Genomic DNA, 16,764 nt, shown 5'->3' with positions numbered 1-16,764 from the left:
CTTGGGAAGGGATTAGGTTACAAAAATGAAGCTTCCTGGGATGGTTTTAAAGACTTTTTTGTTTTTGTTTTTATCTGTAGGTATTATTTCATCTTGGGATTACGAAGGCTTTTCTATTGACCCCGCACTCACGATTTTTTTTTTTTTTTTGAGGCCATAAAGTAATCTTTAAATATTGTGTTGCAATTGTACCAAATTTTTTTATGCGATAATAAACCAAAGATATTGTATGTCTTCGGCTTATGGTTGTTACTAGCGTATTCATTGAAATAAGTCATATTAAATTCTAAAAGTTAATAAAAAGAGTTCACAACTGTTTAACCATTATGGCGCCTAAAACTGCAGCTAAAAACAGATGAATTTTGGTGGATCACATAAATCGTTGTTCTTCCGTGAAAGTGGTGCAGGATGAACAAAGGGTAACCAAGCAAGGTAAAAGTAAAATTAGATTAGGGGCAAAACTTTTTCTGACTTTAGCACAAAAGAACTGTTTCAGCACTATTTCATCATGTGTAGCACTGTAGCACGAGCTTCAATTTTTCGCACTTTTTTATTTTGTCATGGACAAAATGATGAAGATTTTGAAAAAGGTTAGGGAATTAACGAAAAGTTTGGCCTGCATTTTTCCGTATTTGTTTTGAGGGATTTGTGCAAAGTTCGATTTAACTGGGACCACCTTTTTGCCGTGTTTGTTTCGAAAGATTGGTGCTAAATTTGAAATAACCGGACAAAAAAACTGATCTAGAACTCCAACTACATTTATCGGGACACGCGCAAAATTTTTTTTTGACTTTAGCACCGAAAATTGTTATGAAACACACAAATTTGAGCAATTTTAGAACTTTATGAACTGACCATAATGGCAGTCTTGGTTTTCAAAGGCTCGGACGTATTTTCGCTTATTTTTCAAAGGCCCAGGCTTGTCTTTTGTTTGACTTTATTGCAGCCCTGCTTAGGCAGAATGTTGTAGCATTTGTAACTTTTCTTGATTTTCAAAACAGTATATTTTCCTTCATATTCAACCCAAGGGACAGAAAGTTTCTTATAGAGGGACTTCAGACAAGGTGGATCTAATGGTGTGCTTTTTGTTTTGACTCTATTTTTAGGAGTAATGGTTTATTATATATCTTCACATTGGACTTGATTGTCTTTTACTAGCTTGCTTGCTACCGCTGCAACCCAGAAAGACACTGGAAGCCATGAAAACGTTAAAAGTAGAATAGTCAAAACTCGGGATGTTTTTAACAGTTGGAAAAAGTTTAGGAGTGCAGGAAGATAAGTCTGCGAACCATGGTTGGAATATTGGAAGCTATAATGATGATAGTAGGCGCTCTAAAAAACGGACGAAGATTTGCTAGATAATTTCCTGAGAAATTTCCTACAGATTGTTTTTTGGTACCTGGCCGACTGACCGCATTTTAAACAGTAGGCTGTACTAAAAGTTAAGGAGGTCGCAAAGAAAGAGTGAAGCAAAAGGAAAAGGGCTAAATAGTCTTACTGAAAAGCCCGCTGGCTGTTAAATAGAAGAAGAAGAAAGATTTAAGGGAAATAAGAACCTTTTGGGAGGATTTAAAGAGGAAGACTTTGAATGTATTAGGATGGACGAGGAGTTTTCGTAGCCTTTTTAGCCTCAGGTGGCTTGGTGCTGCGGTGAGTTGTTAGTATCAGTAGTAATGTCGAAACCCGTATTTTGAGATTTTCGGTTACACTTGAATCGTTACATCATTTACAGTTCGCTTCGACGGATTACTTGTTTCATATCATACATCAGACAACACTGGTCATTTGCATGCATTTCTTCATCAGTTCCATCATCATCATCATTGCATTGGTTTTGGCTTATCATAGGATTTTTGTAAACTAAATATTTGTTAATTACCTAGTAATGGGAAGGAAAAAGAAGAAGATGTCCAAACCATGGTGCTGGTACTGTAACAGAGAATTTGATGATGAAAAAATCCTAATTCAGCATCAGAAAGCAAAACACTTCAAATGCCATGTGTGTCATAAAAAGCTTTACACAGGTCCTGGATTGGCTATTCATTGTATGCAGGTAAGTGATCCCATTTTAAATGTTCTGTACATTATTCAATAAATAATAACCATTGGTAAAATTTTATTTGTACTTTTCACTAGCCTATTTAAGAAAGTGGATAGGTTAAGGAAATGAAGCCAGGGCCAAAACATACTCTGGGAAGGTAGGCTATTACCAAGCTGCTAGCCTATGTTAGGTAAATTTTTACCAAATCATATTAGGGCTGTTTTTTAGCACTAAGATCTTGCATCTTTCTGCAAAGATTATCGTTTTTTAACTCATCTTTGTTCTAAGATCTTACAGTTCACTGATGTTAGCAAAAAGTGTGAAGAATGCCACTGTTCTGCCATATAGAACTTTGATGATCTACTCATCATTGTTCTCAGATTGCTGATCAGAGTAGAATGATGAAAGACATTTGCACAAAAACAAGCAAAGATATAAGATTTTTGTTTAAAGATTTCACTTTTAAGCATTTTCTGACAAGAGATGTAAAATCTTAGCACATTGATGAGTGAAATAATGCCCCTAATGATGAGAGAACTTTGATGATATGCTCATCATTGTTCTCTGATCAGAGCAGAATGATGAAAGACATTTGCATAAAAATGACAAAAGATGTAAGATCTTAGTTCAAAGATTTCACTTTTAAGCATTTTCTGACAAAATATATAAGATCTTAGCACATTGATGAGTGAAAAAACAGGCCTATTATTGACTTACAACTAAAGTGAAGACCACTCAATGCCTTTTTTATGCTCTTTACATGTATAATAATCACTTTTGTTAGAAATGAATTTTACCCCCACCCTATATATAGGGTAAGACACCCAGTAGTTGGACACTTTAATCACTTTGAAAACTTTTTGACATTTAAACTACTCTAATTACTGTATTATACCACCTAAAAACTTTATTTTTGTATCAAAAAATTTCTGAACAAGTAGGTTACTAATTCAAATAGTTTCACTTGTATAGAACCTCCTATTTTTGAATTTACTAACAAGTGACAATTCTGCCTAAACTCAGACATACAAACATCTCATTGTAAATTGGTTATTAAAATAGTATAAAAGATTCTGTCCAAGAATAGGCAGGTGGCCGACTACTGGGTGTCTTACCCTACCAATTTGGGTGTATATTTACACATTAGGGGGGGGGGGGGGTAAAGTTTAATCTTACCTCCCATTTACATCAGAAATAAAATATACCCCCACCCCCTAATGTGCAAATATATACCCTGAACTGGTCTATATAGCATAAGGGTTGGGGTAAAATTCATTTCTGACAAAAATGATTATTATATTTGTAAAGAGCATAAAAAAGGACATCAAGTGGTATATTCACTTTAGTTGTAAGTCAACAATATGATTTGGTAAAAATTTACCCTATGTTAACCTCTTCTGATTCCTATGCCTTAGAAATTTCAGTAAATTTTTGTTATTCACATTATTGACTTGTGAATAAAGCAAACATACCACTGGATGCCTTTTTTATGCTCTTTCCGAATATAATAATCATTTCTGTTGAAAATGAATTTCACCCCCACCCCTATATATAGACCAATTCAGGGTATATATTTGCACATTAGGGGGGTGGGGGTAAATTTTATTTCTTATGCTAATGAGAGGTAGGTTTCAAATTTCCCCCCACCCTCCCTAATGTACAAATATATACTCTGAATTTGTATATATAGGGGTGGGGGTAAAATTCATTTCTGACAAAAATGATTATCATATTTGGAAAGAGCATAAAAAAAGGCAGTAAATATTTACCAAATCATATTATTGAGTAACAACTAAAGTGAATATACCATTCAATGCCTTTTTTTTATTCTTATTAAAAATATAATAATTTTTTATATTGTAAATGACTTTTAGCCCCCCCCCCTATATATGTCAATTCAGGGTATATATTTCTAAATTAGGGAGGGGTGGGGGTAAAGTTTAAACTTACCTCACATTTACATCAGAAATAAAATTTGCCCCCCCCCCAATGTAGAAATATATACACTGAATTGGCATATAAAGGGGGGGGGGGCTAAAATTCATTTCTGATAGAAATGATTATTATATTCGCAATCAACATAAAAAAAGGTATTGAATGGTATGTTCACTTTATTTGTTACTCAATAATATGATTTGGTAAATATTTACCAAAAAGGCATCAAGTGGTATGTTTACTTTAATCATAGGCCTAAGTCAATAATATGAATAATGAAAAATTTACAAAAATTTCTATTTGACAGGTCTTATACCTATTGGAATTTTGACAAAACTACATTATAGGCTACATTACTTTGTAGTTTCTTTGGTAAATTTTTTGTTATGCATATTACTGACTTACAAATAAAGTAAAAATACCACTTGATGCCTATTTTTATGCTCTTTCCAAAATAATAATCATTTTTGTCAAAAATGAATTTTTCCCCCACCCCTATATATACCAATTCAGGGTATATATTTGCACATTAGGGGGTAGGGGTAAATTTTATTTCTGATATAAATGAGTGGTAAGTTTAAGCTTTCCCCCCACCCCCTAATGTGCAAATATATACCTTGAATTGGTATATATAGGGGTGGGGGGGGGGGGGGGTAAAACCCATTTCTGACACAAATGATTATTATATTTAGAAAGCAGTGGTGGATCCAGGGGGCACCCCTCCCCTAGCATAGTCTAAAGTAGTGTCATTTAAATAATTAACTCAAGTTTGTGTTAATTAAACTTGCTCCTAATGCAATTTTATCAGATCAACCTATTTTGCCCCCCCCCCCCCTAAAAAAAATCCTGGATCTGCCCCTGTTGGAAAGAGCATAAAAAAAGGCATCAAGTGGTACATTTACTTTATTTGTAAGTCAATAATATGAATAACAAAAAAATTATCATTTCTTTTTCTATGATTTTAGTTTCATAAAATACAATTATCAATATTCATCTTTGTTCTAAGATCTTACAGTTCACTGATGTTAGCAAAAAGTGTGAAGAATGCCACTGTTCTACCATATAGAACTTTGATGATCTACTCATCATTGTTCTCAGATTGCTGATCAGAGTAGAATGATGAAAGACATTTGCACAAAAACAAGCAAAGATATAAGATTTTTGTTTAAAGATTTCACTTTTAAGCATTTTCTGACAAGAGATGTAAAATCTTAGCACATTGATGAGTGAAATAATGCCCCTAATGATGAGAGAACTTTGATGATATGCTCATCATTGTTCTCTGATCAGAGCAGAATGATGAAAGACATTTGCATAAAAATGACAAAAGATGTAAGATCTTAGTTCAAAGATTTCACTTTTAAGCATTTTCTGACAAAAGATGTAAGATCTTAGCACATTGATGAGTGAAAAAACAGGCCTATTATTGACTTACGACTAAAGTGAATAGACCACTCAATGCCTTTTTTTATGCTCTTTACAAGTATAATAATCACTTTTGTTAGAAATGAATTTTACCCCCACCCTATATATAGGGTAAGACACCCAGTAGTTGGACACTTTAATCACTTTGAAAACTTTTTGACATTTAAACTACTCTAATTACTGTATTATACCACCTAGAAACTTAATTTTTGTATCAAAAAATTTCTGAACAAGTAGGTTACTAATTCAAATAGTTTCACTTGTACAGCACCTCCTATTTTTGAATTTACTAACAAGTGACAATTCTGCCTAAACTTGGACATACAAACGTCTCATTGTAAGTTAGTTATTAAAATAGCATAAAGGATTCTGCCCGAGAATAGGCAGGTGGCCGACTACTGGGTGTCTTACCCTACCAATTTAGGCGTATATTTGCACATTAGGGGGGGGGGGTAAAGTTTAATCTTACCTCCCATTTACATCAGAAATAAAATATACCCCACCCCCCTAATGTGCAAATATATACCCTGAATTGGTATATATAAGGGTTGGGGTAAAATTCATTTCTGACAAAAATGATTATTATATTTGTAAAGAGCATAAAAAAGGACATCAAGTGGTATATTCACTTTAGTTGTAAGTCAACAATATGATTTGGTAAAAATTTACCCTATGTTAACCTCTTCTGATTCCTATGCCTTAGAAATTTCAGTAAATTTTTGTTATTCACATTATTGACTTGTGAATAAAGCAAACATACCACTGGATGCCTTTTTTATGCTCTTTCCGAATATAATAATCATTTCTGTTGAAAATGAATTTCACCCCCACCCCTATATATATACCAATTCAGGGTATATATTTGCACATTAGGGGGGTGGGGGTAAATTTTATTTCTTATGCTAATGAGAGGTAGGTTTCAAATTTCCCCCCACCCTCCCTAATGTACAAATATATACTCTGAATTTGTATATATAGGGGTGGGAGTAAAATTCATTTCTGACAAAAATGATTATTATATTTAGGAAGAGCATAAAAAAAGGCAGTAAATATTTACCAAATCATATTATTGAGTAACAACTAAAGTTAATATACCATTCAATGCCTTTTTTTATGCCTATTAAAATTATAATAGTCTTTTCTATTGGAAATGAATTTTAGCCCCCCCCCCTATAGGCTATATGCCAATTCAGGGTATATTTTTATAAATTAGGGGGGGGGGTAAAGTTTAAACTTACCTCACATTTACATCAGAAATAAAATTTGCCCCCCTCCCAATGTAGAAATATATACACTGAATTGGCATATAAAGGGGGGGGGGGCTGAAATTCATTTCAGATAGAAATGATTATTATATTCGTAATCAGCATAAAAAAGGTATTGAATGGTATATTCACTTTAGTTGTTACTCAATAATATGATTTGGTAAATATTTACCAAAAAGGCATCAAGTGGTATGTTTACTTTAATCATAGGCCTAAGTCAATAATATGAATAATGAAAAATTTACAAAAATTTCTATTTGACAGGTCTTATACCTATTGGAATTTTGACAAAACTACATTATAGGCTACATTACTTTGTAGTTTCTTTGGTAAATTTTTTGTTATGCATATTACTGACTTACAAATAAAGTAAAAATACCACTTGATGCCTATTTTTATGCTCTTTCCAAAATAATAATCATTTTTGTCAAAAATGAATTTTTCCCCCACCCCTATATATACCAATTCAGGGTATATATTTGCACATTAGGGGGTAGGGGTAAATTTTATTTCTGATATAAATGAGTGGTAAGTTTAAGCTTTCCCCCCACCCCCTAATGTGCAAATATATACCTTGAATTGGTATATATAGGGGTGGGGTGGGGGGGTAAAACCCATTTCTGACACAAATGATTATTATATTTAGAAAGCAGTGGTGGATCCATGGGGCACCCCTCCCCTAGCATAGTCTAAAGTAGTGTCATTTAAATAATTAACACAAGTTTGTGTTAATTAAACTTGCTCCTAATGCAAGTTTTTCAGATTCACCTATTTTGCCCCCCCCTACAAAAAATCCTGGATCTGCCCCTGTTGGAAAGAGCATAAAAAAAGGCATCAAGTGGTACATTTACTTTATTTGTAAGTCAATAATATGAATAACAAAAAAATTATCATTTCTTTTTCTATGATTTTAGTTTCATAAAATACAATTATCAATATCAAATTTCAATCCTATTTTTTTTTCTAAATTTAGGAAATATATTTTCAGATCTTGAGACCTTATAGATCAGGATGGAACCAAGTTGTGAAGCTGAAAATACTATTCTTGTAATTTATTTAAGCAGATGATCTATTTTGCAAGGTTTCACTTTCTGAAAACAAGTATTTTTAGAAGTCAGTGCCCTCTAAAGAGAGAAGGACTAGAGGTGTGTACTTCAAAAGGTAAATATTTTGCTGTTCATATTATTGACTTACAAATAAAGCAAATATACCACTCAATTCCTTTTTTATGCTCTTTACAAATATTATAATTGCTTCTCTCACAAATTCAAATTTAAGCCCTTTTTGAACCCTTGAAAAAGTTATATAATCAACAAGCATTGAGTCACTACACTTAAGTTAGGTAGAATATTTCAAACAATTCCTCCATTTTTCTGTCTGCCATGTTTCTTCTGTTGGCTTTGATATTTTTCAACATATAGGTGAAGCGGCAGTTTTTAAGCGGCCTAATAGAACAAGAAGAAAACATGACAGATTTGTTTTGAACTTTTTTTTCAGCCAACTTAATCTTTACAAATCAATGTTTGTGAATTATTCAATTTTTACAAAACGGATTTATAATGAAATAGTAATTTTGAAACAAATGTTACAACCAATTTTTATATCCAAAAAATATAGAATGAAATTACCATTTTCAAGGGTCCTAAATGGGCTTAAAATATAATTTGCAAGAAAAGTAATTATTATATTCTGAAAGAGCATAAAAAATTACATCTAGTGGTAGTTTTATTTTATTTGTTGGTCAATAATATGAACAACAAAATATTTACCCTTCAAAATACCTTCCCAGGACTTTAGTGTGTAGAACCATCCATGAGAGTTTCATTTTCCCAACCTAACCACTATCTAAGATAGCAAAAAGCAGCTTGTCTGGAATTTTAAAGTATTACCAGTTAATTCATTACTTCCTGCTGCTTTTCAGCATAATAGTTGTTACCTTAATTACCTTATTTGCACTTTGGAGCAAAATAACATCCATGCTGGATCTGTTCTGCTCCTTGTTTTTCTGAACCCTTACATTGTATCCCCCCCCTGATGGACCCATATATAGCCCTAATAATATATCTTTTGTTGTTGTTTATAAGTTCTGATGCATTGTATAATATAAAACTTAACCTAACCTTTATAACCTTACCCAAGTATATAGCCCATATTATGTATATCCCATGTATTTATTAATTCTCAATTTTGTCACCATTGATTCAATTCATGTGTAAACCTCTTTGGTAAAATTATAGACAAACTACTTTTTTCTATCTTGAAAAAGGGCTAGGTTAGGAAAGTTAAACTTCCATAGATGGATCTATAGACAAAAGTATGTCCCAGGAAGGTATTTTGAAAGTATGTCCCAGGAAGGTATTTTGAGCTACCTACCTGCAATCCTTCTCCCTCTAGAGGGCACTAACCTTTGAAAATCTTTGTGCTATAGAAAGGAAACCCTGCAAAATAGATCTTCTGCTTATATAAAGTAAACATTTTTTTTTAACTTCACAACTTTGCTCAATCCCAATTTATGAGGGTTTTAATGATTTGCAAATGCATTTCCTAAATTTAGAAAAAAAAAACATTGATATGGCATTAAAATTCTTGTCAAATAACAGGAATTGTATTTTTGAAACTAAAACCAAAGAGAAAAAAAAAACAACTGAAAATTAAGGTATAATGTAAAGTTTCATTTTTCCTTTCCAAGATAGTGAAAAGTAGCTTGTCTAGAATTTACCATTAGCTTTAACAAGAGTGACATTAACAGAGGTATATAAGCTGTATAAAAAATAAGAGAAAAAGGGATCTTCTTTGAGCATCTGTAAGGGACTTAAAATTGAATTCGCACTTTAAAATTGAAAAGGGCATTGAGTGATATGTTCACTTTATTTATAGGTACTTTATATGAAACATTCAATATATATTCACAAGCTATTTTTTGCTATCTTGGAAAGTGGATAGGTTAGGGAAATGAAGCCAGGGCCAATAACATACTCTGGGAAGGTAGGGTATTACCAAGCTGCTATGTTAGGTAAATTTTTACCAAATCATATTAGGGCCATTTTTTAGCACTAAGATCTTGCATCTTTCTGCAAAGATTATCGTTTTTTAACTCATCTTTGTTCTAAGATCTTACAGTTCACTGATGTTAGCAAAAAGTGTGAAGAATGCCACTGTTCTGCCATATAGAACAATAGGCCTGTTTTTTAGCACCAAGATCTTACATCTTTCTGCAAAGATTATTGTTTTTTAACTCATGTTTGTTCTAAGATCTTACACTGGTGTTAGCAAAAAGTGTGAAGACCGCCACTGTTCTGCCATATAGAACAATGATGAGAGAACTTTGATGATCTACTCATCATTGTTCTCAGATTGCTGATCAGAGCAGAATGATGAAAGACGTTTGCACAAAAATGACCAAAGATATAAGATCTTTGTTCAAAGATTTCACTTTTAAGCATTTTCTGACAAGAGATGTAAGATCTTAGCACATTGATGAGTGAAAAAACACCCCTAATGATGAAAGAACTTTGATGATATACTCATCATTGTTCTCAGACCTCTGATCAGAGCAGAATGATGAAAGAAATTTGCACAAAAACAACAAAAGATGTAAGATCTTAGTTCAAAGATTTCACTTTTAAGCATTTTCTGACAAAAGATGTAAGATCTTAGCACATTGACGAGTGAAAAAACAGGCCTATTATTGACTTACGACTAAAGTGAATAGACCACTTGATGCCTTTTTTTATGCTCTTTACAAGTATAATAATCATTTTTGTTGGAAATTTACTCCCACCCCTATATATACCAATTTGGTCTTATATTTGCACATTAGGGGGGGGGGGTTAAAGTTTAATCTTACCTCCCATTTACAACAGAAATACACTATACCCCACCCCCCACATGTACAAATATATTCCCTGACTTGTATATACAAGGGTGAGGGTAAAATTCATTTCCAACAAAAATGATTATTATATTTGTAAAGAGCATAAATAAGGCATCAAGTGGTATATTCACTTTAGTTGTAAGTCAATAATATGATTTGGTAAAAATTTACCCTATGTTAAGCTCTTCTGATTCCTATGCCTTAGAAATTTCAGTAAATTTTTTGTTATTCATATTATTGACTTATGAATAAAGCAAACATACCACAACATTTACCAAATCATATTATTGGTTAACAACTAAAGTTGATACACCATTCGATGCCTTTTTTTTATGTTGATTACGAATATAAAAATCTTTTCTATCGTGATTGAATTTTAGCCCCCCCCCCCTGAAAAGGCACAATCAGGGTTTATTTTTCGATATTAGGGTGGCGGGGTGGGGGCACCGTTTAAAATTAAATCCCCTTTACAACTCAAACACAAATTGCCCCCCTCCCTACTGAATAAATATATAACCTAAATTGGTAGATATATATGGGGGGGGGGGCTAAAATTCATTTCCGATAGAAATGATTATTATATTCGTAATCAGCATAAAAAAGGTATTGAATGGTATATTCAATTTAGTTGTTACTCAATAATATGATTTGGTAAATATTTACCAAAAAGGCATCAAGTGGTATGTTTACTTTAATCATAGGCCTAAGTCAATAATATGAATAATGAAAAATTTACAAAAATTTCTATTTGACAGGTCTTATACCTGACAAAACTACATTATAGGGTACATTACTTTGTAGTTTCTTTGGTAAATTTTTTGTTATGCATATTACTGACTTACAAATAAATTAAACATACCACTTGCCTATTTTGCTTTTTCCAAAATAATAATCATTTTTGTCAAAAATGAATTTTTCCCCCACCTCTATATAAATGAATAAATTTTATTAATAACCTGTCTTACAATAAACAGAAAAAGACAGAGCACAAACTAGAAAAAAAACAAACTGACAAGAAAAACAAATACAAACAGAAAGAACTACATAATAACACAACTATTTGAGAAGGTGGGCCCACTCGTGATCCAGGAGCTCTAGTTTTTTCACGTAATTCTGAATTACCTCCTCCACGGCACTCAGAGGCTCAACTATTCCATATTTCGCAGCAATATGGCAGTTTCTAACAAAAGTTGGCACTTGAAGAAGATATTGGGCATACTTGAAAAATACCGACCTTATGTCTTTCTTGTTTCGTGCACTCAGGAGCTTCCAAAAAAAAGACAGGTACAAGACATGAGGCAAAGCTACTGCATTATAAAGACGAGCCAAATATTTACAGCTTGAATTGCGACGGCTAGTGACAACACCCGCATAGGCAATGCGCACTTTTTTAGAAAGGTGTTCAATAAGCAAAGACTGGGTCTCTCGAAGATTACGACCAATCGGGAGGCCAAGGTATGTAATGTGACTAGACGGTGTTACGGTAATTCCACCAAGCCTGACTGTAGCATTTTCTTCAGGGCCATTAAAAAACAAAACAGCAGACTTTTCTACATTAAACTACAAACCAATACCTGCATGACTTTTTTCAAGATGCAGTAAATTATTCTCTAATGGAGAAAGCAACAGAGAAAGATTTAAAAGATTATGTGCACAACCCAGAAGTGACAAGTCAATATGCTTGCAAATATAACTCGGAGAGATAACCTGTTGTGCATCATTAACACTGTTATTATACAAAGTAGGAGACGTTATAGCCCCTTGCTTAATTCCCTTATGTACGGATATCTCCTCACTAAACTCACCATCTTGCAAACAAACACAAAGCTTGAGGTTCCTATACATATTACATAGTGACCTTACAATAGAAGAATGCATGCCTTGCTTACACAGTTCTACCAAAATCTGGGCTTGAATCCCAGATTCAAAAGCCCCCCTGACATCATACTGACCTAAGATCAAAGTTTCTCGCGAGAGATGAGCATCAAGTAATATGTAAGCAGGAAGACAAAGTACATGGGTGCACCCAAGGCCTTTTCAAAAACCAAACTGGTGTGGAGGCATCTCACACTTATCATAAATCTCATCAAACAAAACAATCTTGAATAGTTTACAAAATACTGAAGATATTATTACTGGCTAATACAGAGAAGGCTGTTTGGCTGGTTTCCCCTTCTTTAATATTGGGATAACCATACGCACATTAAAGCAACTTGGGACTATACCTTGTCTCAAAATCATCTGAAACAGAAGGGCAATATGATGGTAAAGAACATAACCTCCCATAGAAAGATATAGAGCACAAATACTATCGCAGCCTTTTGAGTATACCTTTTTCAGCTTTTTAACGGCCCGGCAAATTGTGACCAGTGACACTGAGAAATCGTCGAAGGTGTCGGTAAGCATAGAAGCCAGCTTATTGTCGTAATTAGACTGCAGAACTGGATCAGGCGCTTTGAACTCGGACTCAAAGTAAGCACTCCACTGATTAGCAGAAATATTAGACGTAGGCTTAGTTTCTTCAGGCTTAGACCAAAGCAACCAAATAAGGTTCGGATTCTTACTGAGCTTTTGCACAAAATTTTCTTTGAGGGTTCCATGGTGGGTATCTAACGCTTTATTGAACTTTCGTTTAGTATGGATTCGAATCTCGTTCACTATTCCACTTCGTGGCTTCCCGCTATCATTCCAAACTTTCAGCCACAGCTTCGCCAACGCACAAGCAGCCGCTAGCTCCGGATTTCTAGACCACTCTTTCACCTGTGATCTATTACGGATACGCTTCACAGGAACTGCTACACTCTCCGCAATTCTCAGAGCATGCGATATTTCTGCACAGTACATGTTTATCTGCAGACGTACTTCACTTTCACTGCAATACGAATTTGCATTTCTCTGCAGCAGATGGAAGGGAACTTTTATTTTACTCAGGATATCCCCAGAAGTAGCTGCAAAGAGATCATTTGACACTTGTTTCCAGTCACTGTATACTCTCCATTGGGATTTGCATGGACCCGACAACTTTGGACAGTCCAGTGTTATTGACAATGACAAAGGCAAATGGTCAGAGTATGAACCATCAGCTGCAAATTTTACTTCGTCACTCACTGGGAAGTTCGTTAACACATGGTCAATATTTGAAAAAGTGTTGGCAACACTGATAAATGTGTAAGCTTCGTCCTTATCAACGACATTTAACTGATCAGGAAGGGAACCTATAACGATTTGAGTCCTTTCAGATTCGGTATTAAGTAGGTCACAGTTGAAGTCCCCTATTAATAGAACTTTTGTATTCCCAGGAATTTGAGCCTTCACGAAACGGCTTAACTGAGTACATGCATCCATGAACCTGCTGTCCGAGAGGCTAGATCTATAATTAGTAGGGAGATAGACGTTTATTATCACAGTATCGGGAACTTTAACAGCAAGGAAGTGTTTACTTGATGCTAAAAGTTCAGCCTGAAGAGACTTTCTCACCAAAGTGGCTAAACCACCAGATGGCCGACCTCTGGATTTCACACGTTCAGTTGGCCAAATAAAACACTGGAGTGAACTTGAGAACTTGAGCAGGTTAGTATTGTCCTCGGAAAGCTGGTGCTCTTGTATACAAATTACTTCATTTGTTAGGCTCATAGTATCAAGCAGAACTGTTTTCTCAAGTGCTTTCCCATTTATATTCCAAGACAGAATATTACACATTTTGGGAGTGTGATCCATCTTTCAATTTTTTTTTGTTATCAGGACAGGCATAGTAATAACATTTGTGCCTAGTCAAATTGCAATTCAGGCACCAAGTAGGATTTTGACAATGGTTCTCAGGGGAGCTTGTATGGCCAGTTTCTCCACAGCCGCTACAATTTTCAGCTTCCTTACAGTCCGCCGCTATGTGCCCCACATGATGACACCGATAACACCTTCGAGGCAAAAAGCAGATTTCTTCTAGACGGAATAGTTCGAAACCAATTTTAATCGGGTTCGTTAAGGCAGCGGACAAAGCACTTTTAGAGGGGTAATAAATTTTAAACGCTTGCGAATTGCCACACTTGATTGCTTTTTCACAGTCTTTTGACAAATTTTTCAGAAGGTCCTCCGTCACGTTGCTGGGGAGACGTTTCAATATACCGATGAACAGGCAGCCGAGACTTTTTCGGCAGCCTGCGTCAAAGAGACTGACAGTTGCCATTCCTTATTTCTCCGCCTGAGCACTGCATCTGCTAATGTTGTATCACCCGGTGCCAAGCTTGTTATAAAGTCCTTATGCTTTCCTGGATCGTCTAACTCAGGAGGCATATTCTTCACGACAACCAAGAATAGCTGTTTTTCCACATTTGGCGTTTTAGATACTGATGAGGAGGCTGTAGGCTGATTCTTGGAATCAGCAATAATTTTCAAACCATTGTTTAGAGTATCTAACTTGTGGGAAAACTGTTGCAGCTCACTGTCCATTTTTCTCGTCATTTCGTTCACTTTGGTAGTAATACAGACTGCAATTTTGTCACCACACGTGGGAACAGACTCCGGTTCGAGAATAACGAAAGTCGGAAGCTCTTTACCGTCCTTAGCACAGCGCCATATGGCTTTTGCGATATCCGTCAAGTTATCACAGTCTTTTTTGCATTCGCGTAATCGTTCTTTATATCCAAGTTCAACCTCATAGTAAGTCCACAGCAGTTTTTGGCTTCCATAATACTGGCATGATCAAAAAACTCTATTCCTTTGTTAACGAACATATCAGTCTTAATACCCTTTGTCATGCATCTAGATACAAAATTTAAAACTGGGTTCAATACCAGCACAGTTTTCATTTCATTAATCTGGATTAAGTCCAAAATACATTCACCAATTTCATTGATAATTAATTATATCGAATTCTAGGCAGATATTTAAGGGTTGAACTATATATTCAATATTTTTCTTGTGGTTACCTTGCAAGAAAAGTAAATGAAGCGTTGAAGGCTGTCTACCTTGTCCCCACAATTTAAGGGGCAAGCCCAGCGGGTACCACGGCTCTTGCTAACAACTCTCCCCCCCCCTCTGCTCACTTTTCTTTCCCCACCTCAATTGTAGTGTAAATGCCTCTAAATATCAGATGTCCTATTTATTTAAAATCACACTGCTTGATGGATAACCTCCAATATTATCAGTGAAAAAAAAAATTTCAAATTCATACCACTTTTACAAAATAAATAAATGTCTAGAAACTATGTTAGTAGATTAAGCAATGATTTTATTATAGGTCACTAACTATAATACTTTGACAAATATTGCAAAATTCAATAGAATCACTAGGATTTTATTTCACTGAAAAAGCGTACTGGTTTGATAATTTGCAATTTTTGACTGATAGATTCACTATGAACTCTGAATCAAGTTTATTTCTGATATAAATGAGAGGTAAGTTTAACCTTTCCCCCCACCCCCTAATGTGCAAATATATACCCTGAATTTGTATATATAGGGGTGGGGGGGGTAAACCCATTTCTGACACAAATGATTATTATATTTAAAAAGCAGTGGTGGATCCAGGGGGCACCCCTCCCCTAGCATAGTCTAAAGTAGTGTCATTTACTTAATTAACTCAAGTTTGTGTTAATTAAACTTGCTCCTAATGCAAGTTTATCAGATCAACCTATTTTGCCCCCCCTAAGCAAATCCTGGATCTGCCCCTGTTGGAAAGAACATAAAAAAAGGCATCAAGTGGTATGTTTACTTTATTTGTAAGTCAATAATATGAATAACAAAAAAATTACCATTTCTTTTTCTCTGATTTTAGTTTCATAAAATACAATTATCAATATCAAATTTCAATCCTATTTTTTTTTTTTTCTAAATTTAGGAAATATATTTTCAGATCTTGAAACCTCATAGATCAGGATGGAACAAAGTTGTGAAGCTGAAAATACTTTTCTTGTAATTTATTTAAGCAGATGATCTATTTTGCAAGGTTTCACTTTCTGAAAACAAGTATTTTTAGAAGTCAGTGCCCTCTAAAGAGAGAAGGACTAGAGGTGTGTACTTCAAAAGGTAAATATTTTGCTGTTCATATTATTCACTTACAAATAAAGCAAAGATACCACTCAATGCCTTTTTTATGCTCTTTACAAATATAATAATTGCTTCTCTCACAAATTCAAATTTAAGCCCTTTTCGAACCCTTGAAAATGACCAAGAAATTTCAAGAAGAAAAAGCCTTAAACCATGGATTTCAAACTTACTGTTTGATT

The 16,764-nt window shown here is 34.4% G+C and overlaps 1 protein-coding gene across 3 annotated transcripts in view; it reads left to right on the top strand.

Moving 5' to 3' along the window:
- The first annotated feature begins 1,828 nt into the window (after positions 1–1,828).
- LOC148939978 (BUB3-interacting and GLEBS motif-containing protein ZNF207-like) overlaps positions 1,829–16,764 on the top strand; it is a 106,374-nt gene continuing 91,438 nt past the window's right edge. For all 3 annotated transcript variants that reach the window (XR_016143429.1, XR_016143430.1, XM_089105714.1), the window contains exon 1: positions 1,829–2,053. Coding sequence is in view for 1 of the 3 variants with exons in the window: in XM_089105714.1 (XP_088961840.1) it covers positions 1,886–2,053 (168 nt within the window). In the remaining 2 variants the exon portion in view is untranslated. The remainder of the gene's footprint in view (positions 2,054–16,764) is intronic.

The sequence above is a fragment of the Artemia sp. Qi Xiang Cuo genome, chromosome 20 (genome assembly GCF_049724085.1).
Source record: "Artemia sp. Qi Xiang Cuo chromosome 20, ASM4972408v1, whole genome shotgun sequence".
Classification (NCBI taxonomy): domain Eukaryota; kingdom Metazoa; phylum Arthropoda; class Branchiopoda; order Anostraca; family Artemiidae; genus Artemia; species Artemia sp. Qi Xiang Cuo.
Note: the sequence above shows the minus strand (reverse complement) of the source record. Positions and strands in the feature narration are given on the sequence as shown.